Consider the following 27,160-nt stretch of genomic DNA (forward strand, 5'->3'; position numbering starts at 1 on the left):
AAAGCCGAAGCCAAGTGAATTAATCAGATCACTATGCATACTAAGTTCTTCAATACTGCCCTCATTTATTTCGGGGGGAAATTTCATACTGTAGTTTGTGTTTATAATAATAATAATAATAATAAATAAGTTCTTAATATAGCGCCAAATACCAAAAGGCCTCTAGGCGCTTTACAAAACCTAAAACCTTTTTTCTTTGGGAAGGGCAGGGGGTGGGGGGGGGGGGTGTGGAAGTAGGATGGTGTTTACAGACTGTAACTGCAATGGGGCAAACTATTTGTAATAACATTATACCCGTCCCTTTAGTTAGCCCACTATATGTGTTCATACTTTTGGCATGTGTCCTGCATACACTGAGTTCTTGAAAAAACACAGAAAAAGAACACTGGTCTTTTTGTTCTATCGATTCTGCTACAACTTTCGACCGAATCTTGTGTTTTGCAGTTATTATAGCCATATTTTAGAAAAAAACCCGGAGTGGTGATTATTAAACTACCACCATATTATTACTCTTAGGCTTACTGGCTTACTGGTTAGCAAATGCATTTCCCAATAAAAAATTTAAGAAATGCTTTACCATCGCATATCCTTCATAATCATTTTAAGAACATTTCCTATATGGATGTGCCTATTTGCGCGTGACGCTGTGGATAATTGGGTTAAAGACCACCCAGTTGGGACATTTTTTTCTATACTGTAGTGTTATGTCCCGCTCTAGAGCACTCGTATTGTCAGTATACGAGCAGTATGAATATCATGTTTCTATCAGATCAAGGTAAGGAACTGTTTGTACTGACAATACCAGTGCTTTTAGAGCATGATATTAGAGTACATGCATTTTGGAGAGGTATTAACATTAGGAAATTGTCCCAACTGGCTGGAAAAGACAATAGACTGTATGAATATGCAACGGACTATAGACTGCACACGGCATGTCATCGATCAAATAGAATCACCAGGATGTAACTCAGTTTTAACCTACCCTTACTCTCGGTTATATTTTAGTATATCCTTTCATTTCTACTTCCTGTTAGGAAAGTACTATTAAGACGAAGTATTGACTCTACTTGTGTTTTTGGCAATCCTACAGTAAACGCAATACCTAGTCACTTATGGTAATACCCTATACGGTAATCCCCTATACGGTAATCCCCTAAATATACCAATCTTTCTAAAAACAAAGTGAATGACAGCGATGGGTGTTGCACGCATTGATATTGGCGGGTAAACATCCCTAGTTCCCTTTGTCACTCTATCAAGGTTTTCGACTGACAGTACATCGTTTGATCATCCTTGGTTTTTTAACGTTGACCAGATAGTGAGGACATTGGCGGGAAAACCCAACATACAGTGAAACCAGTGAGCTCTAAATGACAACTCAATAGTGGTTGGTATAACTCAGTGACGTGAATGGTCCGGATGCACTAAGTTCGTCCAAGTTCCCAAAGTATTGTTTTGGTGAAGAGGGTTACGTAATCAATATTAAGAATAGAGGAGAAAATGTTGGACTCAGTCATTGAGCCCAACTTCCACCCCACCCAGTCCCCAACCCCCGCCTAGCCCCTTCTCCCCGCCTAGTCCCCAACCCTCAACCACCCCTATATCCAACGACTCCCTTCCCCAACCACTCCGTTTCCATTCGCCAATCCTGATTGAATTACGCTGGCTAAGTCGTCAAGTTGTATGAACTTTTCTGTAAAAGTAGTAGTGGTCTGTTTATGGTAGTAGTAGTGGTCTGTTTCAGGTCGAGCGCCATCGTAATGGCTCGCTCCCGCAGATCCATATATATATATATATATATATACATATGTACATATGGCTCTGACTCCCAGTGTGTGTCTCTTCAAGGTGTCGTGTTATTGTCCTAAACAATTCAACACTTTCCAAGCTCGCTGATCTACATATATGGAGGTTTGCAACTACCCCCCTCCCTCCCCCACCAACCACCTTATTATGGCTAAAGGCCTAAGAGTCCTATCAATTTAATTGCAGATTATTGTACCATAACCGTTTTTTGACAGAGAAGTGGAGCAAGTTTTAGCACACCGAAATCCCAACATCTTCAGACTGCTCGCGCGGAGTGATATCTATATTGAACCAAAAATACTTTTAATCACCTTCAACCCTCCTTGCTTATTTCATCGTGTATAGGTCGATTTATGCTCTGTAATATACCAGAACGGCAAATCCATAATATGATGAAATCTTTCTAGTACAGCGTTTTAGCCGCCGCGGTCTTGGGCCTGAAAAATGCTACTTCAAAGACGTTCGTAGGCGCATTGATATATATGTCATCTTAGTGTCGCTCATTATTTTGGTCAATAGTTCAGAGACGATGTTATTTCTTCATGTTGGAATAGTTCATTGTCTCCTATGATTTACACACCTAAACTGGGCCAATTAGTATAGTAACAAATATTTCTTTCCGACACGCGTTACTGGAACGACTGAGAAGCACCAACTATGTTTGCGAATAGCGCCACTAATAGACAATCATATTTTCAGTTGGTCATGATGTATATTTGTTAAGAACAAGGTAAAAGCAAAAAAAGACATCAAATAGACAAGAGCTACTTAAAAAGCGGTTTGCTTTTTATTGTAATTTTCGTTAACTTAAGTTGAAATGTGACAGGTGCAAGGAATGTTATTGACAGATTAAAACTATCAAATGTAGGTTATTTTCACTTCAATATTATTTCATACAGTACCCCCCCCCCCCCAAGGAAAAGTGTATGGCCAAATACACTTAACTTACTATGGACTATATTGTTTTCAAATTGCAAAACGTTCTAACACTTTATTTCATTTCTACGCTAGGAAAATACATGAATATTCAATATGTTAATTATGCATTAATGAAGCAGCCTGCGACTACCATCAATCCACTACAGCCTAAGCTAGTTTACTACAGGTTGATATCCACAAGGCAGTATAGTGAAGAGGCTTGAGTTACTTTTGAAGGAAATGTTAATTTACCAACAATAATGAATATATATATAAACATATTGCATTTTCTGTATATATTTACTCCATAAACATATTAATTATACATCTTGGGAATACCTGATAATATTGATAAATTGATTCTGTGGATGACAAAGTTTCAATATTTCAAAACAAGTGTAAGGTACAACTTGAAGTATATAGTAAGTACTAAGACAGATTGATCCGTAAAGAACAATCCATAGAAGGTAACTCCTTCACACATTAGGCTCATTAAGATACTTAACCGTTATGAAGCATCACTGTTCGCTTTCATTAATAAAAGAATTATGATCAAAACTGCTCAAAGATTCAAAAATGTGTTCTCTTGAAATTATTCTCTCAAACTGGGCACCAAGTAGTACACACAAGTAAAACATTAAGTATAAAGAGTGATCGTAAAAGACGGTCCTATCTGTTAAACAGACAAATGTCAAATGTCGACTTTACTGTCCTTTGCTAGAAAGATCGACAATGGTCACCTACTACGGGTAATTTCACCCCGGCCAATCGCTCAGCCTTGTTCCTCAAGGAATATTTTCTCACCTATTTCAAACTCCTCTCTCTCTGAGGATTACTTGAGAGCTAAAACCTGAATTAAGTTGAACTTTCAGTATTTATACCATCAGACAACACAAATGACCTTTAAGGGACGTTTTGGGACAGAAAAAACCTAACATTAGATATAAGGCTTCTTTACTTAGGAGAGACTTTTAGGGAAAAATTCTCTTTCGATGTTTTCCCCTTCTCAATGTCAGATGCTAATAGACAGTTTTACTGACTTTAATATTTTATTTAAGCCTTTTGGTCTATTTCTAGGAGTTGAAGAAAAAAGAGAGAAGTCTACACCACAACTTGAAAGTTTATACCATGATAGAGAGGATCGTTAATATTTAACACGAACCTAGACACAAAGATAGTAGAATAAGACAGGGGGCAGTAGACAAGAATGGACCTCTCAACAGTGTGTGATAGTGCTTAAGTTTGGGCTACACAAGGCTAAGTGAGAGTGCTTTAGTTGTGAGGAGATAGGTCAGCAATGTTAATACATTCCATGCTGTAACATGCTGATTACTTCAGTCATGCTTATTTCAATGGCACCACTAAGAAATAAAGTTTACCCTGTGATGGTTGGATATGTACAGCATTAATACATGACATGAATCTAGGCCACAATTCTTGCTTAATTTATCCACTGAACAAAAAGACTTGTGTATAATATCCACTCTGTTTTTACACAGATTGCTTTTGCTTTATTAAATATTATATTTTTTCTTCTCTAATAGTATACTTTATTATTTTTTCTCTTTACACTAATTTACAAATAACAATATATTGAACCTTTCTACAAACTAACAAAGAATCTGTGACGAGAGATATAACAAGAAATCGGATCCAGGGTTTCTCAGAAGAGACGGCCTGTATGACAAGCAAAAGATATTAACATTTATAACAGGAAAGAATGGCTGTGCTTGAAACGTGCTAAAGTCTACCACTTTATACCTCAACAAGTTTATGTTTGTAGCTGACTCCTTAGTGCCAAAAACAACTCAGATTAGAACCAGACCCTGTGGGCCCCTGGATCCAGGCGAGTAGCGTACAAGAAAATTTTGGCCAAAAATGCCCCCAGATCGCTGGAAATGCCACTTCCCAGGCCTTGTAAGTTGCATCTAAGCATTTTCAGTTTTTAAATTACTAGCGATATCATAAAAAAAATACAATATATGCTCAAGGAGGGGGTGGTCGCCCCCTTTGCCCCCCCACCCCCTTGGCTTCGTGCCTGCTTGGATCCTCCTCTACTGATCCCTATAATAGCTTAAGTTTGGTTGAGAGATGCTCCACCACTACCAAGACAAAAGATAGAGAGGAAAAGAAAAAAACATAAATATTTTACTAGAAGGGAAAGATAAGAAAACTTATATGCTATGTGCATATGTGTGCTATACACCGAATCTAACAATCTAAATGAATGTATGGGATATGTGAAATGAAATATTACATGAAATGAAATGTTTAACGAGTCCCTGTCAGGTTTTCTTTAATTAAGAAACTGACGTGATAACCGAAACACAAAAGACAGACTATATTCAAAAGTGCCCTTTTTAGTTATAACTACATATATATGGTCAAACCCTGAGTGAAAGAATAAAGAAAAAAGCAAAAGATAATTTTTTTTTCTGTTTAAAAAGACATAATGTGAAAGATGTATATTGTCAACCAAATTGCACAAAAAGGTGAAAACATGCTTAAGGTATAAATTAACCAGGAAAAGTAAAAATGATATTCGTTGGGTGAGAACAGAATGATGAGAACTATAATAAAAATAAGAACTAGCAAAGTGACAGGCATAACAAGATGATGGTCTTGAATTTCAGATGTTTTCTCGTCAATAACAAACATTTCAAAACAATAGATTTAATTCAGAAGTGACTTAGGTGCGATCCAGTCTTAATCAAAGTGGTACAAGACACAATGAGGGCAGTATAACAGTTTGCCTTATTTCCATTACAAGCAACATAATCTAGCTAAAATAATGTCAATGTCTTCTGTTGTCCTTTGCATGGAAATATTAAATAAATAACAAAAATTGTTTCGTAGCAATGACCATAAAACATGGATTCGAGAGAAATGAAATGAAATCTTACTACTTTAAGTGGTATTCTCGCTGTTTTATGATGCCATCATTTCTAAAATTTGATGGTACACGGTGTCAAATATTGCTAGAATTAAATAACCGCACTATTTCCACGATGAACTATCATCAGTTGTTCTAAACTTCCATCCCATGTAATAAAATATGTAACATATGTGTGCTAACACTGTGGAATGATTTCCAAACTGTCTCTCTTATGAAAAAAAAAAGTACCAAGCAACTTTAAAATATCGAATAAGACGGTTATAACGACTTCAAATGACACAAAACCATGAAATCAAGAAACTGGAAAGTAAGAAAATGGTGAAGAATTGAATACAATTGTGGCAGAGACTAACGTTCACTTACGTTCACTGAATGGAATAAAACTGCCATGTGAATGTCACAATATTAATAACTATCCACTCCTATTCAGTGAACCCACTCCCTCCCCCACTTTAAAGGATACTATCTTAAAAGTGATATTCTGTTGGCGGACACTTATGTGACATTTATATTGCAGATGAGTATATTTGCACTGTTAGTTGAGAAGTCCACCAGATAATTCCTCTTGTACTCCAGGAACTCTAGCACAGTGGGTGGTCTGTGACGCCATCATGTCTTTATTCTTAAAAATATTTACTTTCCTATTACGATATTGTTATTAGATTTTGCCATTGAAATATGATACATTCGAAATGTTTCCTTGTAACTCTAGGACACAAAATGCTATTGGGACGTGGTTTTGACTGACAGATGCAGACAATTTCTATTTATTTTACTACGGGAACATCCCTTTAAAGCAGGGTTTTATTTGTCTATAGAGTTTGGATGATGAGGCGGTTTACTGCATTAGTCTTAAGATTTTTAAAAGTCTCCTAATCAAACACAAAACTCTTTAAATTAAATAAATCCCGGAAAACTCACAAGTACTGTGTGAACAAGAGTAATACATTTTGTGAAATAAAGATATGATACTATATTAACTCATTTTCAACTATTCAAAGATTTGAGGTACTGTAAAGTAAAAGTAATGACATTTGAATTTTCTGTATACAAGAATAAAGGTGAGATGTTTGCAGTTGTTCTAGCAATTATGTGTTCGTTGTGGTCCTAGAAGACACTTCTTTTTCAGTGTGTATCTGTGTGTTTGTAACTCTGTGTATGTATGTGGGTAATGATGGCTAGAAAAGGGGGGGTAGGGGAAGTGAGAGACCAGAAGATTTTTGTACAAAGGAAAGTGGAGCTGTATGATTGGGATAATTGTACACAGGCCAATGATTACATAACCCCATTTGTCCACACCCCATCATTACATAACCCCATTTTACCACACCCAATCATTACATAACCCCATTTTACCACACCCAATCAGTACATAATCCCATTTTACCACACCCAATCAGTACATAATCCCATTTGTCCACACCCAAGCACCTAAGCCTGTCAGCCTTCATGTTCTAACACCATACAAAACACAACATGACCAATGGGAAGAGTGTAATAGATCAGCTCAAAAGTTAAGTTTGACTACAGTTCACAAATAACACCAACGGAGCCAAGAATTACCAGCAGCATACAGTATTTTATCCCTGTGAGCAGTTGACAGACGGTATTTAAGAATTCTCTCTGTTCCGTTACATGTGTTAATCTTTCCAGATTTTATATGAATGGTAGTGATGAGTGAGTACTTAGGAATGTTTAATGAGTACTTAATGAATATTTAATGAGTACTTAATGAATATTTAATGCACAAAACAGTTATACTATATAATGCACAAAAGAGAGATACAATAAGAGTGTAACAATATTCTCCTTCGGAAAAGACGAGAAAAGAATGAAAATGAAGATATACACCACTAAACTAAAATAGAAAGTTCATCTCAAGCAAACAGGTAACAGGTAACATTTTTATGCTTATATATATATATCTATATATATATAAATTTATATAAATATGACAAAAAAGAAAATAACAAGGACCAAATTGCACAGTGGCTTGTAGAAGGTTTGTCCTTCTAAATTCTACAACTTCTGCAGCCATAGTTCCATTTAATTTTGTGTTGCAGTCCATGTATGACATGAGCTCTTCCAAAATAAAAATGAAAAATAAATTTCAACATTTTGTATCTGGATGATAGAACAAACAATGAAACTGGGATTTGGACCAAAGTGATTTGTTCCAACATAACTATTACTAACTTCTTGAAATATCACTTAATTTTTGCTAATTATTAGACAGGTTCCTGCTGACTGTACAGTACAACTATGATTAATGGTAAATAAAACTGTAACATGCTGATTACTTCAGTCATGCTGACTTCAATGGCACCACTGGACATAAATAATACCGTTAGTCTTGAAAGACATAGCGCCATCTATAGTATATAGCGCCATCTACGGCATATAGCGCCACCTACGGTATATAGCGCCATCTACGGTATATAGCGCCATCTAACCGAAAAACTGCTTTCCTCTCTGCTCTATAATCTTGTATTTTCTGTCTTCTAATGGAGATGATACTCATGTAGGTATACTGGCTACACTCACTGTCCAGTACATTCAGCTAGTCATGTGACCAAATACCTTAGTATGTATTAGCTACACTCACTATCCAGTACATTCAGCTACTCATGTGACCACATACCTTAGTATATCTTCCAGATACACTCACTATCCATTTCATTCAGCTAGTCATGTGACCACATACCTTACTTTGTATTAGCTACACTCACTGTCCAGTACATTCAGCTAGTCATGTGACCACATACCTTACTTTGTATTAGCTACACTCACTGTCCAGTACATTCAGCTAGTCATGTGACCAAATACCTTACTATATCTTCCAGATACACTCACTATCCAGTACATTCAGCTACTCATGTGACCACATATCTTACTATGTATTAACTGAGGCTCATAAGAGTGGTATGGGGTGACCATACAATGATACCATATGTTGTTATACTATACTTACTGATAGACGGAATGCATTTCTAAGGTGGATACATGTAAGTTAGGAGTGCTGTAAATAAATCTATAGAACCTCAAAAGACTGCTTAAAAATGTCTCATTCAAAAGAAATAGTTTTCACATCTATATAATAATATTAAAAAAACCTTAAAAAGCAGCTTAAATTTGAGTTGAATTTGTCAAATTTTCGATTCCTATTGGATAGCAAAATCTTGTAATGATGCAATTTTTTAGCACTACTGTTTATAAGTTTGATTTAAACCTTGTGAAAGTCAATTTTTTTTTTCTGAATTTTCCTGATTAGTTTTGGTTACGGTATTAATATAACTTAATGAAAATGTGACAAAGTTGTCATTATCAAATGAAATCTTGTAAAACTCTATCAGACTCTCTTAGGAGGATTAAACGCAATTCCATGTTCAGTTATAATCGACAAAGTTGTTCAAATTTCTGGTAAAATTGGTACCAAAACAGACAGAGCTGCCTCAGACGAGGATACTATCACTTTATTAAACTTATACATAAATACCGCCAACATACTTTGTACAACACTTGTTTCTTTCTGCAAAAAGTAGTAAACAAACTTAACAAAAAAAGTGAGGGATAAAAAGAAAAAGAATGTAATAGAATCTTATCGCAGATTTCACGATATGCCGATTATCCATTAAGTACTTTAAAACCCTGACATTAACAATAAATAACAAATATTAACAATGATAACTATATTGAATTGACAAAAGTATTAACAAATACTAATAAAACTCAGCTTAATAACACTGTTCAAACATTTAATTTTATTACGGAATCTTCATTCTCAAGTTTATATTCGTAAACTTCTTTATGAATACTTCAAACTCTGATGTCATTATTACCAATAAATTAGTGAATTAATATGAATTTTGTAACAAAAGAAAACACTAAAATGAGAATTTTTTGGGGATGGAGAGCTTAACTATGTGTTGGTGATTTTTGCTTTCTCGGAAGGGTGGGTGGGTATGATGATCTGATTAATGATGCCTGCCCAAAAAAAAAAAAAAAATTTCATTAATATTAACTAACCCTCATCATTTTAGGATAAATATCACTATTATAGGTCTAATCCGAAGGTCAGAACAGATGCAGGTCATATAAAAATATTATAATTATTTTTAATTATTAATTGCTCCAAAGATGGAGACAAATATTGAACAAGTCCTATATTTTTTCACCACAATTACCTTACCGGAATATTGAGAAAGATTTTTTTTAGTGTAATGCCTTTGAACGTTTTCATCAAAAGAAAAAAAGGGAGTTGATGAAACACCCCGGTGGCATGTAACTTTTGGCAGGATTATATATTTAAGCTTCTGTAGTTTACATTCATATTTTAAACTTCAATATATGAAGATATTTTGTTTTCTTCAAATATTGCAAAGCATGTTGGAATGGGTATAAGCTGTGTTTTGTTTGAGTTCTGGTAGGCATTTATAAATGAAGACTCCAGAAAGCAAACAGACTGGTATTTACTATCCCGTAACGGGACAGAAATACTTCACCGATAGCATGGACAAGACATATCAGTCATTGGTCAGTTTTACCTTGTTACTATGGCGACGATGACTTCTCTACTATCCCGTAACAGGACGGTAATACTTCACTACACTGATAGCATGGACAAGACATATCAGTCATTGGTCAGTTTTACCTTGTTACTATGGTGACAATGACTTCTCTACTATCCCGTAACGGGACGGTAATACTTCACTACCCGATAGCATGGACAAGACATATCAGTCATTGGTCAGTTTACCTTGTTACTATGACGACGATGACTTCTCTAATATCCTGTACAGGATGGTAATACTTCACTACACCGATAGCATGGACAAGACATATCAGTCATTGGTCAGTTTTAAACTTGTTACTATGGCGACGATGACTTCTCTACTATCCCGTAACGGGACGGAAATACATCACTTCACCTCTCGCACGGACAAGACATATCAGTCATTTGTTAGTTTCACCTTGTTACTATGGCGACGATGACTTCTGGCACAGTCGGTAGGGATCTACCGCTGTGTATCTCTCACCCATGAGCAGAAGTTACGTGTATTTGTCATCGTAAGGCAGGAGGGCATTAAAAAATATACATGATCCCAAATCTGCTTTGACTTTTTACTGTAAATTTTGCTGCATATATGCATTCTGTCCTCTCTGTGCTATTTATTTATATATACATTTTACATATCAGAAACTGCCGGTTACAGCAGCAAGTATCGATCGCACGCCCCTTACGATATTTCTCCGTTCGTCATCTCATTTTTCAGCTTCGTGTTGCCGTTGTCTTCATCCTCCTCATTCTGTCCCTGCATCTTCCCCATGGCGATCTGTTCGGGAGATTCCACAATCTTGTAAGCGTTGCTCGTATCACTCAGCGTGGTGTAGTAGTTACTGTCTCCTGGGAGTAGGGATTCTCTCGACTGAGACAGGCAACAATTACGCCTGCACCAAACCAGCGCATTTTCGGCCACGGGTATATTCTTGACTGCATCAGAAGCTAATGATCATGTTAGAAGAGTAAAAACCTTAATTCAGTCATTTTACATAAGAAATTTTACCATAGCTTTATGGAGCTTTATGTTACTTTTTTGGTAAATCTACACTTATAGTTTGATTGATTATTCACTGGTTTGAAGAAGAGCATGCCAACTTTTCTTTTTGAAATGTTACCCACTTCATTAAATAACACAATACAGCTGAATAGAACGACCAGTGAATGTCAGTAAATTCTGCTTAACAAAACAAGCCATTTACAATATTATGTTTGTTTCCCTCCATCCAAATTTTTTAAATTCTTTTCTATCCTTTCTATTTGTTATGTCTTTTAATATGCTGTTGCTTTAGAACAGAATGATCAATATCAAGAATATGCCACATTTAAAGTACAATTAAAAATATGACACTTTTTAACATTGAGAAGTATCCAATCTAGCTAAATACATTTCATGTATATATAACATACTACTAGTTAACATACCTTTGCCCTCTGTACAGGAAGTTGTCGCAAAGAGGGCCACGTAGATGAACAGACCGAATATAGTCATCGTCAACGAAAATTTGAGGAAAGCCGTAGGTCTGATGGGAAATAAAACCTGCAAAGAGATGGATTAAAAAACATGGCATTTATGGTTGAGAAGAGGCACACCAACGGCTGAAGTATGTGATTTTGAAGACAGGGTTCTACGTACTTGAACTGCCTGTCTGTGTGTCCTTACCTCTTGCCAAGCTCATACCCTTAAAAATAACCTGTAACCTAACAGCAAAAAAATGCCAGTTCTCTTTCTTCAAGTCTCTGTAGGTCAGCCCTCAGCATGATCTTAATTTATATTTCTTATTCTATAACTTAATTTTGATCTTCTATAGCAACCTAAAATGATTTATAACTTCAAAATCAAACTTAATTAAGACACAAAATATTGTCCGGCAATTTTTTGCACCACAAAATATTTCATCAACGGTGGGGAAATGTAAAAAAAAAAAAAAAAAAAAAAAAAACGTTGATCACATGTGGATATGCTAATTCAAAATATTAGGGGTAAAAGTGATTATGAGTTTCTGTTTTTTTGGTCATTTCTACATGATTTCTGACAGTTCGACAAATATCCAAGGCCACGTCAAACTCGCCCTTTGCTATCCTGCACTCCTCCAGAGTTTGAACCCTTACTACAGACTGTCAGAGACTATTTTAGTCAGTATTAGTAATATTTTCTAATACTAATCTTTAAGAAATTGTAATCCTAAACCAACAGAGGCCCAACAGTCAAAGCGGCTGATATGCTTAGTTTAGCACAGAGACCATCATTAATGTCAGCCTCTCCAAAGTGACTTGAAAATCCATTGTAGAACATATTTATCTTCTCAAATAACGGAATGGAAATTTGTCCTTATTGCAAAATGTTTATAGAATCCATCCTTGGGATGGCCTCTTCTTTTAACAGCGAAGCTAAAAGCATTTTAAAGGTGAACATCTTAGAGATTATTATATATAGATGTAGAAAGGTGAAACCACCATCAGTCCCAGCTTCTTCTTGAATGATAAAACTATGAAATATGAGCACTACATTGCATTTTTAGGCATCATTCTGTATTTGTTGATTTGGGTATTATTTTGATCATATTTAATATGAAAATATGACCCAAAAGAAAATACAAAAACAAAAAACCCACTAGCTATAGCATAAAGTTTTATTGGAATGCAGATGACAAATATTGGAAATACTGGACTAAAAATGACAGTTAATGTTATATTAATATTAATTTGAACTCAACAATATAATGCCCTACATCTCGAAAAAGGTTGGCAAACCTCTATACATCTCTACAATATTTTGTCATGCTTAATTGTTCACATTTTATCTATTGATACTAGGAGGGGGAAAAAAAACTGTGTCCAACGACCAAACCTATCCTTGCCCCAAACTGCCAGGGTGTATTGCTCAAAATCAAATCTATGGATATATTTTACTGCATAATACAGAGGCCTTGATGTTGTAAACCACATGGTTCATGAATTCCTAACTAAAAACCAAAACTTTGTTCAAATAACAAAAGTTTGTTCAAATAACAAATAGGAGGCCCTGTCTGGAAGAAAAAATCAGAGATCAAATTCTTTATGAATTCTCTGCATGTACTTTTAAGATATATTTTGTATTTCCACAAAAAATTGTTAATTAGCTGCATTTTATTACAATTATCCCATTTTGAAATGTTTCCCCCCCCCCCCCTATATTGGAATGATGAAAATTTCTTCTTTTTTCAAATTGTTAATAACTGCATTTTATTAAAAACACAAAAAAACTCTTGAGATGGGTTTCTTTCCCTGTCAGAATAATCAAAATCAACAAACAATCGTTAATAGCTGCATTTTGTCACAAATATACAGAACAAAGTAAATATTCACAATTGGTCGCTTTATTCCGACAATCTTACATTATGAATAATGAAATTTGGCAAATTGTCAAAGGTTAGCAAAACAGAGGAAGATAATTAAAGTACCTTTGTGGGACACAAATAATTCTATCTTGAATGACATGGTTACATAGATAAAAACTTTATTGTCCATTTTAGAGAACAAACATCGGAAAATGATTTCCCGTAGCATACTAATGAGGGGTTAGGTGGCTTGTTCACAAAAGAGGGAGGGGTGGGGGGAGGGGAAAGGGTGCCATGATACTGTGAGGGGGTGGGAGGGGAAGGGTGCATGATACTCTATGTATACACAACTATGCACATATGTTATAATATCATAACTTTATAACATTGATAATTATTTGAAATAATTCCTAATTTTCACATTTTTTTTTGAGAGGGTAAAGGGTTCACTGACTGCAACAACAGTATCGAGGTGACTTTCTATAGTAAAATATAATAAGACAATCTCATCTTCTGGAAAGAAAGTTTTTTTATTCTTGGTTTTCAAGATGATAATGTCACTTTTCTCTGCAAAACCGCAACTGTTCATGGCCAAAATCAAGTCGCTTTACATTTGTGAAATCCTGCAATTTTTTTTTTTTTTTCACAGCTGAAAACAAAACATTTAAGTATTCCATTTACTTCACACTTTTTACCAGCAGTCCAATTTGAAATTCAAAACTGTGGTAAAAGGATATAGATTTTGTCTGATGGGTTTATTGACGCATATCGATGTAAACGACCTTCCACGGCGGTGGTGGTTCTCATTCGTTTGCTATCTGTGGCTTGGAACAGGTGCATGTAAAAAGCAAACATAAATTTTAGAATCAAAGATACTAATTGCGCTGATCAGGTTCTGATTGAATTTTCTTCACAAAGGTAAAGAAAAAATAGCAGTCATCACACAAGGGAGGACAGCTGTAAAACTAATAATATATACCGCAAAATTGACTCGTTAAGCTTTTTGACATTTATACAAGAATCTTGGACAACACGGGCAGGGGGGGGGGGGGAACTTTAATTCTTTCATCAAATATTTACGCTTAAGGAGCAAGCCATTTAGTAAGGGTTATCTCACATACTTAACCATTGCAAATAGCTTCCTCTAGGTTTTGTTGACAAAATCACAAGCAGAACTTTTATACCGGTAGCCGCATCCAAGGAAACTTTTGTTGTTTACACAGGAACTTTATACCGCAGTAGACTATCTTCAGAGCTGATCAAAGAATAATTGATCTCATCACTTTATCAGCTTATCATTTGCTTTTATCATTTGCAATAGGACCATCATCCTTCATCCCAACCTGGGGTCTGCAGATCCCTAGGGGCCTTCCATGAAAATTGGCGGGGGGTGGGGGTACCTGCAGGGGGGTGGGGAATAATTTTTAAACTTGGAATCCATAACAGTTGTCTACCAACATTTTGCTGACTATATATCCAATAGCCAAACTAGTCCTTAGCAAGTATGAGAGTGCCTGGTGGGTGGTGCCTGGTGGGTACAGAAAAACCCAATTTTTGCCCATCTCAGCCCTATGCTATAGCGGGGGTTTCAGTTATCGGCGATGCCTGTCAATGTCTGGGAGTCACTGTCACTCGGTGTCTAAGAAGAATACCACCCAGGCACAAGCAAATACATCATTGTTGAGTATCATTTTGTGGCAATTGTCTGCTGTGATCTGAACAACATAAAGTGTCTATTCTGTTTGTTTTACATATTTTATACAAACACAAAGTATTATTGAATGTCCTTTAACATACTATTGATGATTGAGCAGTCCTTTTTTTACCATTATGAAAGGACCTGTTTCACGCAGCAACAATTTCCAACATTTTGATGGAATTTGAACTGAAAGAAATGATATTTTGGAAAACTATTTATCCATTTATTTTTCGCCATATTACTCAACGTAAAGACCGTTGCACAGACTTTAAAAAAAACCCCTCCTTTTTAGTCTCTTTAGGGTATAGCATTCAACTAACCCAACATCCTATGGGTATCAATTTTCAACAAACAGATAATTTTCAACAATTTTGAGCAAACCTTCACAATTCCTTGAAGCTCAAATCTTATCAGGTTTCTCATGTTTGTCTTCTTTGCCTCTTCTATCGGTAGAAATTTTGTTCCAAAGAATAGACGCTTTAGCAGAATGAAGTAAATATTAATAATAATAATATGTGCTATTTATAAACTAATTCACATACACACACACACATACACCAACACACCCTCACACACCACTTTATGCATCTGTAAAACTACCTCCGGAACCTGGCGTCAAATCTACCCTACGGTGCAATAATAGTATATTAATGGGGAAAAATTAAAACAACCGTTGTCGATTCAATTTTTCAACTTAACTTGATTGACGCCTTAGGTGCCTCTAGGCTTTCTGACCAAAAATGTTGTCTTTTTCCAGCACAATGTTCCATCCGAAGAATAAACTATTCATAGGTTTGTTCAACTCTGGCGTTCTTCGGAGATTCGATCCGCACGAGAAATATCGCTTGTCGAATCTCTGAAGTATATTCTCATTAAATCATGACCAAGGAAATACACGGTACCCTGTGATATTTAAGTGACGCCGATCTGGCGAAACTTAAAGAAGTTTGAGTGGCACGGGGGAAAACAACAGTATCTTTGCCCTTATCGTATTTGCAAACTGAAATTGATGATATCACACCTAAGTGAACAAAATTACAATGATTCCAGTTGGAACTTGAGAATTATTGTTATTACCGCAGCAATCCATTCCTCAATATTTTCATAAAATAATTTTGAGTTCTCCATAATTTTTTTATTTAAATCATCGACTGTATTAGGTGAAGATTCATTTTTTTTCTAATATCAAAGTTAACTCCCTGCGGCTGCAATATCCAGATATATTTATTGAGAATAAAATTGTAGCGTATTACAGCCAGGTTTTTTTGTATAAATCATTGAAGCGACTCCTTTTCGAAGCTGTCATATTCATGTCAACGTGAAGGCCCCAACTTTTCATAAATTGCAGCAAACACCATCACCAACGACCCACGAGGGAGAAGATATCTGAAACTTGACCAGCTACAATTCCCTATTAATTATCACAGAATAGAAATCATGAACTGCCAAAAAATCTGGTTCTTTGCTATTCGGCTTTAAAATCCTATCTTCCAATGTTCAATCTGCAAATTTCTCAATTACCGTTTAACTAACAGCTGACACCTTAAATGTCTAACTGTTAGCTGGTTTCTTTAGTTGGTTTCTGAGTTGGTTTCTTTTATTGATTTTAGCCAGCAAGTGAGAGTCATAAATTCCAGTCACCAAAGTTAATCATTCTTTACAAAAAATTATTCCAGTCACTTTGCGCTTGACATTCGGTGACAAGAATCAAGACTAGTTTGTCTAAACACCACAGTTCGTTTTTTAAGCTATTGACTGTCATAACTTAAAAAAGAACAGATTTCAGGTAAATATGTAATGAAGGTCAAGGTTCACAAAACAACTCAAACCTGATCGAGCATTAATTGCAAAAGACGAAAACAATTATACCATGGATGACCTAATTTCTCGTTCTCTCATTCTCTTCTTAATGGTATTTGCTTACATTTATTCGAATGATTGCTTATAACCCAGGAGTTCATTTTACTATTGCAAGAACTACATTTCAACTAGCTTTATAGTTTAATTTTAATATGGTCGGCTACCTACAATCAGTCTAAATGAACTTTATTAATATATGCACTCAACACTAACCAAAGTTAACAGATGCAGTTGCTTGAGCCAAAAAAAAAACAAAAAAAAACTGAAGTATTGTTTTGTATTTGTAGTCTAATCGCCATGGTGATCACACCATTCACTACACCCGAATTATATAATACGATCAAATTTCGAAATGTTCTTCACTGTTTGGGTTTTATTATGTCACAAGATTTTATACAAAAGAGTTATTTGAGCAAACAAACGGTAAAAAGCCGCTTGTAATTTCATACTGTATGTTCCTGTCCTATGTACACAAAAGGCTACAGTCTCAACAAAGTTCATGTCAATCACATAGTGCAAATGTCTAATAAATGTTCTTATCATATTTTTGCAATTCACCGACAAAAAATATGAGGGAAAAGTCCAAGCCAGTCTCTAATGTGCTGAGAGGAAGTGAACCATACCTCATTTCAAAATCAATCATATAATAATTATTTCTCACAAAAGCTGGTAAACTGACTTGATTAGAGCCTTAACTGGTACCACTTTTACGGACCAAAATAGGACATGACCCCAAACCGTACCCCATGGGACATTTGAGAGTGGTCTGTAGTTACTCTTACCATTTACTATTTCAGTCAACCCTGGGAGATTAGGTTATGTTATGTCGTGTTAGGTTATGTTACTAGGTTATATTAGGCTAGATTAGGTTATATTAGGTTCGGTTAGGTTAGGTTATGTTGTCTTCCATTTAATGGACTTTTGTTATTAACTTCATAATGAGAAACAGTTCTATCTCAACTGCCTAGCATATTTTATAAGAATTAACGAGAAATTTGACTGCTTATTTCCAGAGGGGCTTGTAGAGAACCTGCTGACATTTTGTGCTAGCATGATCTCCTTCAAATTGCACAAAAGTTCCTCTAAGATACACAATTCAGGCCTACCTGGTTTCATACATACGAGTGTCACTGGTGAAAGTACATTTAGAGGAATGTCTCGTTTCAAAACAGCTCAAATTATGTTACAAAATAACAAATAATTAGATTTTGGTCAAAACATTGCAGCAAAACAACAACCTAGCTTACAGTATAATACTGTAGTTATTATGTAGTTAGGGCTGTCAATGAATCATGCAGATACAATGACCATTCCTACTAAATCCTTCTAAGGATTTCTCTCATTTATCTGTAATGTGATCTTTTTTCAACAAGAGGATTTTAAACCAAAGCAAGTTTCTACCCTGAATTTCGTATCTATGAGAAGATCAGCGCTCTAAAAGACTCACGAACAGTTGTCATAATCATATCTACCGTGTCTGAGATGTCTGTAGAGTAGTTGCCATAAGTTGGCCAGCTACGATTAAGCACGGAGCAGTCGACCAGACGCCGACAATAACCTGCCTCGGTGCTCATGCTGTTGATGTCGGATATCAAAAGTTTTACTATCTGTACGACTTTACCGTTGCGCTCGATAAAAACTTACCCTGCCAAAGAGAATGGGGAAAGTCATCTCGCCACTGGCGGCTGCTATTACCAAGCAAGACGTCACAAAACCTGAAAGGATTTCACCGGGCATTAGAGAGAAAAGGGGGAAAAATCAATAAAGATTGTGTTCAGGATATTGTATTGTAAACAATCAAAGGTGAATTTTTGGATAGAAAGAGCATTTTGAGATCAATTTTCTCGTCAGGGATGGAGAGGAGAAAAGAGTAATATTGACAGGTGAGGAAAGATTGTAAAAGTCAAAAGAGAAGCGAAATAAAAAGCCTTTCAGATGTACAATAGAGAAGATTAAAACCATATTAACTCTACACGACGTACTCAGTGAGAGCATAGAATCTAATGACGACTTCCGTGCCGTCATGTCCACAAATTACATCTCTCCCGTCGTTCCTAAACGACATCAAAGTCATACGAGACCTACCGAAATGACGTCTGCAGATGGGTTATGCACACGTGCTTCACAACAAATTTCCATGGCAGTAATTATGACTAATGTTGCCAATTTTGGTTGTAATAACTTGTGTGCATCGCCTTCAACTCCTTTTGTATTAGTATGAGCCATTCGTAGCCACACACACCCCCTCAACTCTCCCATTTTGCTTGAATGGGATGGGGAGGTGGAGGGGGAGGGAGAGGATAGGGAGACATTATTATGCTTGATAGATTGACAAATATTAAATGCGATAGGTTCTGGCTTGTCACTGCTTTGACTTATCATTTTTTGACATAGTATCTCATGGCAAACATTACATTCAAACTATTGACAAATAATGTTGATGGCTTTTGTCTTGCTGCTGGTCATTCACATATCCATCTGTTCACAAAAGCCAGTTTTTCCGGTATAAATTAACACACTTTCAAAGCTCTAGCTCAGATTTAGGTTTCCAATGCCAATGTAGTAGAGGTTCACCTTCAGAAGCAAATACAATGAAATCAAATCCTCCTTTTCCAGCCAGACATGCCAGAAAATAGGTACCTATGGAAACTCCCCCCCAACCCCCCCCCATAACATGCTGGCTTTTTACTGCTTTCAAACCAAAGTGCTAATATATATACATAGACATTTCTATACTCACACAAACCTATGGTTTCTTGTTTAATGTTGTAACCCATGTCAAATTTCTTAAACAGGTTTTTTCAAGATTCTTATTGATTGATATCATTTCCCAATGCCTCACCCCCCTCCCCCTCCCTTTCCTGCCATCTCTTCCAATACAGCACTCATTCTTGCTACTGTAGGTGGCATTATAATAAATTACCTTTTTTAATGAATTTAACAAGCTGAAAAAAAGACTGAAACTCACAAATTTTTTAATTAAAGAGCACTTACCATTCATATTAATGTTATGTTCTGCAAGAGCAATGGAGGTAGGATAGACGCTACTTAGTGAGACACCAAAGATGGCAGATGCGATGTACAAGGTGGCCAGACTGTCATGGAAGACAACTTCTATGGACATGGCTACTAAGCAACCAATCTGTCGATAAAAATGGAGTGAAAAACATATTTTTATTTGAAGCCGTTGATAATTACAAAAATTTTCAGTATTATACGATGATATGAAACTTCACCAACAATGTGTCAAACACATAAGTTTGAGATTGTACTGCAATTATATACACACTCAAACTAAATACATGTTAAATTAAAGTTAATTTAAACACATGCTAATTTAAAGGACTTTCATATGGATCCATAACACTGAGGTCATAATCAAAGTTTGTTGACAAATGCAATCTTGATGTTCTACGTTGGGTTTTCCAGAGACAAACAAAATTCATGTACCTCTGAATGTAAAATAGGTCACAGATGCTCATACACTAGTAAAAACATATTATATCATGGATGAGTGTGAAGTATAAAAATTTAATTTTCAGGCACTGATTTTTAACTTCCTTGTATTTACATTAGACCACCCCCACCCTCCCACCCCGCCCCCTGCTTGGTATCAGATCCCGTGATCGATCTTCATCATCAAACAGGAAGTTGAGGCTTGTTTAATGAGAAGAGAACATATGCGAATGCATATGTTGTGTGATGTGCAGAGGTGCTATTTACGCATTCTACTAGCTGTGTACGAACTACGTGCACCACAAACACCTGCAGAAGTTACGGGTCAATAATGACCCCAGGTTGACCTCAAGCTGCGTTTACATTTAATAGAAATTTAACGCCAAGCTAGAGATTTAAACCCATCTTGATCCTTGTGTATCACTGGGTTCAAATCGGGGTGTCTGATCCGCATACACACTGAGGTGTGGAACACATGCCACATGTAATATGAAATTTAACAGCAAGCCTGTTGGGAAAATTTCCTAATGCTAATACCTCTCTAAACTGTCCTATGTAATGCTTCAAAGCACTCTTACTGACAGTATAGACAGTTCCTAACCTTTATCTGATAGAAACATGATATTCATACTGCTCGTTCTGACACTACGAGTGCTCTGAAGTGGGACATGACAGTACAGAAAAAACTTGTCCCAACTGGGTGGCTAATGAGGTGAACCAGGTATTGACTAATGCGCCATAGATTTTAAGTAGGAATTACAACATCATTTGTACATGACAAGTTATATAGTGTTCATTCTTTGTACAAGAGCACACTTACAATATAATAGACAAAGATCCTCTACAATAGATAACATCGTTCACAACAAACTACTTGTGCTGAACTGCCAAGCAATATATATGCTGCAGCTTCAGATCAAACAGCCTCAATGCGTGCATGAGTCATTTATCATTAACACATCAGTGTTTATTACTGCATGCAAAACCAATGAAGATTAAACATGGTCAAAGGAGATCTTACATGTTGGTTGGAGGAGGTTGGCAGGTAGCACTCTACAGTCACAGTAGATGATAGGAGACCCCCCCTCCCACCCCCCTCTACTTGACATAGTGACAGGACAGGACAGGACTGAAATTTGTCATTCAAACCTCACTTTTTGTTGATCAGTTCTGCTTGCTCAATACTAGAATCTTGATAAAATTAAATGGCTGTAGTAATGAATTCAATTAAGTCTATTTCCCTGCAAGACATCCTCTCTCAAGGTTTGTACCATGGTCTTATTTGGATAACCATAAAGTGATGAGGATCAATCTCCCATTACCCACTCCCCCTCATACCCCCATCCTCCCTACCTCCTCCTCATCCCTCCTCCCTACCTCTTCTATCAAAAGAAGTTGAAACACCAGTGAAATTGCAATTAAGGACTTGAGTTTACAATCTTAGCAAGTATCTTGATTTAACTTTATTTCCGTACATTTTAAGATCAAATTAACCAGCCAGCTGTGCTTACGAAGCAATCAACTTACAGTATCGCCGGCCTCCAATGCAATTGACACAGCAAACTATGATGTTAATTTCTTCATTACAGAGTCACATTCTCTGCCATGATAGAGAGACTGAGAGAGACTGTACTATTTTGCTTTCCAAATTCATTAAATCTAAATTTTAAATTAATGCCCGACCTCCTCCCTCCTTGGAATATTTTCTTTATTTTTGTCGTCATTAAGTCGCATTCCACCCGAGAGGACTGTCGAAGCCTGACGATTTCTTCCACCGAGCACAGAGTCTGTAAAAGGTATTTTAGTATTCATAACCTGTCAATTATTTAAAAGTGACAAAGGGACATCAAAATGTCCTTCTGCAACAACCATTTCTTGCTCGTCCGTACGTCAAGCGTGGCCAATTTAATAAAAGTACGAGATCGGTGAGAGAATTAGTCGGAGGCACCACTTCCTGAGTAGAGATATCAATTAAAAACTAAAGTGAAGTGACTTCAAAGTGAACCCAACTCGCTTTCATCGGTCTCTGCGATATATTAAAGGAAAAGGTTCGATCTTCTAGACACTTTGGGTGTTAAGAATGAGGAGGATCAAAGCAGTACACACACACTTATGTACATAAATTAGTGAAGAAAATAGGCCAGATGTACTCCAAAGACAACAAAATACCAAAAACCAAGTAATAAAACAAAGACATAGTACGAAAGTTGACTTGACGAGTAACGAATAAGAAAATTTATTTGAAATTTTCGCTTCCCCTGGAACCTTCCTCCGCCAAACCGTAAGTGTAAATGATAACAAATGAAATACCAGAGACAACATCGTCAATAAATTATACATCAAGCACGCTGCCGTCCCAATGCAGAAGGGCTTAACTGTGATTACATGGTTTATGGAAGGTGTATTGGTTGAGTAGTCCAGGGTCTTCGTTAATGCCAATGTGTGACTTGGTCTTAAGGATCCAATTTAATTCAGCTTGTTGCACTTTTCAGTAGATGGGATAAACATATATATATCCTATTGACCCCTTGAGCCAGTTTATGCCCACTTGAGAATACCTGTTGACCCCTTGAAGCTCAGAGGGAGAAACCTGGTAGGTTTAAGTGCACGTTTAAAGCAAGGGTGTGAACCCTGAAGCAGATTTTGTTACCTGGATGCCAGGTATGTCTTGTTGAAAGACCTATAGAGATCCTTCATAGAACTAAACTGAAACCATGGTCACCAAAGGAAATTATAGCATTGGTGAATTCACAGATTAATCATAGCTTTAATTTTGGAGTTATCATGTTTAAATGGTTGTCAGACTTTGATGCATGTTGACCTCATGAGACCTTTGACCTCTACAATTTCGATAGGATTCTTGCACTCACCAAGCTGGATCTACATGCTAAGTATAAAGTTCAAGAAAGATGTAAGTCTTCTTGTGTTATCATGTTTACAAAATGTTTTAGACTTTCACTTTGAAGTTGACCGCAAATGACCTTTGACCTCCACCAATTTCAATAGGGTTCTTGTACTCAACAAGCTGCATCTGCATACCAAGTATGAAGTTGAATAAAGATGTACTTTTGGAGTTATCATGTTTACAAAGTTTTCAGACTTTGACACCTGTTGATCCGAATATGACCATTGAACTTCACAGAAAACAATAGGCTTCTTGAACTCTATAAGACAGATCCACATACCAAGTAAGAAGTTAATCCACCATTAACTCTTTGAGTTACTGTGTTTATAAGCAAGTGTCACATACATACACCCACACCCCATCACACATACACATCGCATAGATTCCTTCCGGCAAGGAATCTAAATTACTGAAACATTATTTCTAAATTTAGAAAGTGTAGAATATTTATAGACGAAAGGTCTTGAAGGTAATTACTCTATTTCTAGGAGATATATTCTGAAACCAAACTACACATTTCTATTTCCATAACCCAAATTTAAAAATAGACCATGCCTAAGTAAAAACACTTCATGACCTTAGGGAAGCACTATAACAACCAATCAACTAACTCAAAGGTCCATTTCAATGATACAGAAAATGAAATAAACAAAACAAAACAAAAAACACAAAAAAAGTAGAATTTGCAATTTGTCTTCATCTTCATTAGACGAATAGAAGTTATCCAGAAATAATTTCACTCAAAATTTATTGATTCATTTTTTCGTCTTTTTTGTTTGTGCAGTATTTAATTTCTTATTTTCATTTTTTTATTTGGCAATAGATCACTAGTAGACTTGCTTTCATAATGTATTCACTGATTCTGTGTGCTGATTTGTTCCTAACTGTTGTGATCATACCCATAGACTTATTCCCTGACCTAGCTCACTCATTATTAGACTGACTAACCATGCATGCTTATAAAATTTCACTGCCGTCAAATACAGATTATAACAACAGCTCTGAAGACACAGAAAAGTCATGTAAAGTTTCTAAAAATTCTCCTTTTATTGCAAATCATTTCTATTGCAAATCATTTCATAAAAGTGACCAAGCCAGAGATTGGTCATTCTCCCCAAAGAACGCATATATGTAGATTAATTACATCAGCTTGGGCAACCATGCAGCTATTCCCTTGTTCAGACAGGAGGTTACATGTGGGTATCTGTTAAGGGAAGGATATTGTGTTAGAATTCACACTTTTCTCTACAAAAATTACATCTTCTTAGGAAGTAATGTATGGCCCCCCTCCAGGCGTCAGTGCTCAGTCTTGAGCAACTTTAACGATAGAAAGATAGTTTTGGATGGTTGTATATATTCTAGTCATCCTTAACCTCTGAGGGGAGAAACCCTTAGCTGTACAAATTTTAAGCATATCCGCCATACAGGGTAAGAACTGATGAAAGATTCATGCCGATACACTGCGACATCAATTATGCATGCGTAGTATATTAGTATTGTCTACATCATAGTACCTTGGCACCAGTGTCACAAAAATCACAACATGCACGGACGCAGAACTGCCAAATATAAATGTTGTGAGCGATAAACTGACGGAAATGACGCAACCAAATAAATAATTTATCTGCTAATCACGTACACGTGTCACGTACATGTACGCTAAGCTCTCCCCGATTACTAACTTGACGGTCTGCGTACTCAGAGCAGAGAGCTTTAAAGAGAGCCTGAGGCTCCAAAGATATTTATAAATGACATTAGCAGAATCAGTCACTGTGAAAATTGACTGCACAGCATCTTCTTTGTTTTTAACAAACCTACTATCTTTAGTAGTGCTGACAAGCATTTAGGATGAATCCATAGCATTTAGTCATCGCAAAAAGCATATATATGTGTGATTATTTTTATGAATATTCACAGAACGTGAGTACTCATGAAAAAAAACTATTCTTTGTTTTTTATATGTACCTATCTTAGTAGTGCTGACAAACACTTATGACGACTCCATAGCATGAAGTCACCGCAGAAAGCATACGTGTGATATTTTTATGAATATTCAAAGACATGAATATTTATACAAAAATGTTCTTTGTTTTTTACATACCTATCTTAGTAGTGCTGACAAACATTCATGACGACTCCATGGCATGTAGTCATCGCAAAAAGCATACGTGTGATTTTTTTATGAATATTCAAAAAACATGAATATTTATACAAAAATGTTCTTTGTTTTTTACATACCTATCTTAGTAGTGCTGACAAACATCTATGATGACTCCATGGCATGTAGTCATGGCAGAAAGCATATTTTATTTTTTTTTGTGAATTTTGTGTAATTTTTTTTTTTTTAGAAATATTCACAGAACGTGTTGTAAATAAATATAGTAGGAATTAAGATGTGACTGAGAGGACTTTTTTTTTTAATTGGTACTGTAGATTATAAATATGTAAATGTTCTACTGAAGAGACTGTCGTTAATGCAATGCGCTATGCTAATCTAGTCTCCCTGCATCAAGTTGGTCACAGTCTACTAGTTGTAAAGTGTACTCTGCCACTGAGGAAAACATGTATGCGATACTTAATAGAGGAATATTGGGGGAGCAGAGTAACAAACTTATCTGCCTTAAGGTTAGAGTTACCTGCATAGTGCATACATCCCGATAAAATCGAAAATTGTCACCTTCTTGCGACAAAAACATCTTGTCCGGTCAGCAAAGTACATTGTCCTGATTTTCTAAAGGTCTCTGTGACGTCAAAAAACAAACCTACCGGCTTTTATGATGCGCTATTAAGCTTAGCTGAAAAAGTACAAATATTGGATTTGTCATCATTCTTTACCAATATCTGAACTATTATATAATCTTTTCGGCATTTACACAAAGATGGTTAATGGACGTTTAGTAGCTCTACAGACTTGGCAGGAAAAGCAACATGGACCTGTTTAAAATCTAAAAGATTCATCAAAGCTGGGGGAGGAAGGGATGGATGCAGTGTTCCACTCTTCAACCAAAGAAATACGTTACCCATTGAAGCTACCTCATCTTTCCATTATCTTACTATAGGAAAGAATGGTACCATCTGACAGTAGTATGGTACAGTAGTATGTACAGTAGTATGGTAGTATAGTACAGAAATATGGTAGTATGGACAGTAGTATGGACAGGTAGTATGGTAGTATAGTACAGTAGTATGGTAGTACTAGTATGTACAGCAGTATGGTAGTATGGTACAGTAGTATAGTACAATATGATATACTAGTATTATTGCCATATACCATACAATATGATACAACAATTAAGATGGATTAGAGTGAATACTGTATGTTGTTTGGAGACAGGTATAATTAAAAACAGGTTATCAGTTTTGGGAATTTCCCTTGATGAGCATGATCATACTACACTTCTGTAGCTAGAATAAATAAGCTACAAGGGGAGGGGGAAGGGGGGATGGTTTGGATTTATATTAATACCAGTCACTTAATGTTGCTAGGTCACCACCAGTTGACTCTATAGACTTGGTGTACAACACAGGAGTGCAACAGTTGTGAGGAGGCAGGTAAAGCAGGAAGAGTGATAGAATGAAGTGATTAGTGATTGCATGGAACTGTTTCTACTATGTACAGTACGTACTTGCAGTGCTAAGATCGTTGCCAGTTCATTGAGGCTTGAAGGAGCAAGAGTGGTAATGAGAATGTAAGGATGTACAGTGATAAACAGTTCACCATTTCACACTACTCTGGTATAGC

General features: G+C 36.2%; 1 protein-coding gene across 1 annotated transcript in view; it reads right to left on the reverse strand.

Annotated features, from left to right (window-relative positions):
• Positions 1-3,552: 3,552 nt before the first annotated feature.
• The window catches only part of LOC139961091 (major facilitator superfamily domain-containing protein 4A-like), a 99,266-nt gene continuing 75,658 nt past the window's right edge, over positions 3,553-27,160 (reverse strand). Inside the window, exons 7-10 of the mRNA XM_071959975.1 lie at positions 20,052-20,199; positions 18,702-18,772; positions 11,604-11,718; positions 3,553-11,123 (exon numbers count right to left, since the gene is read on the reverse strand). Coding sequence (XP_071816076.1) covers positions 10,858-11,123; positions 11,604-11,718; positions 18,702-18,772; positions 20,052-20,199 — 600 coding nt within the window. The 3' untranslated portion in view covers positions 3,553-10,857. The remainder of the gene's footprint in view (positions 11,124-11,603; positions 11,719-18,701; positions 18,773-20,051; positions 20,200-27,160) is intronic.

The sequence above is a fragment of the Apostichopus japonicus genome, chromosome 20 (genome assembly GCF_037975245.1).
Source record: "Apostichopus japonicus isolate 1M-3 chromosome 20, ASM3797524v1, whole genome shotgun sequence".
Taxonomy (NCBI): domain Eukaryota; kingdom Metazoa; phylum Echinodermata; class Holothuroidea; order Aspidochirotida; family Stichopodidae; genus Apostichopus; species Apostichopus japonicus.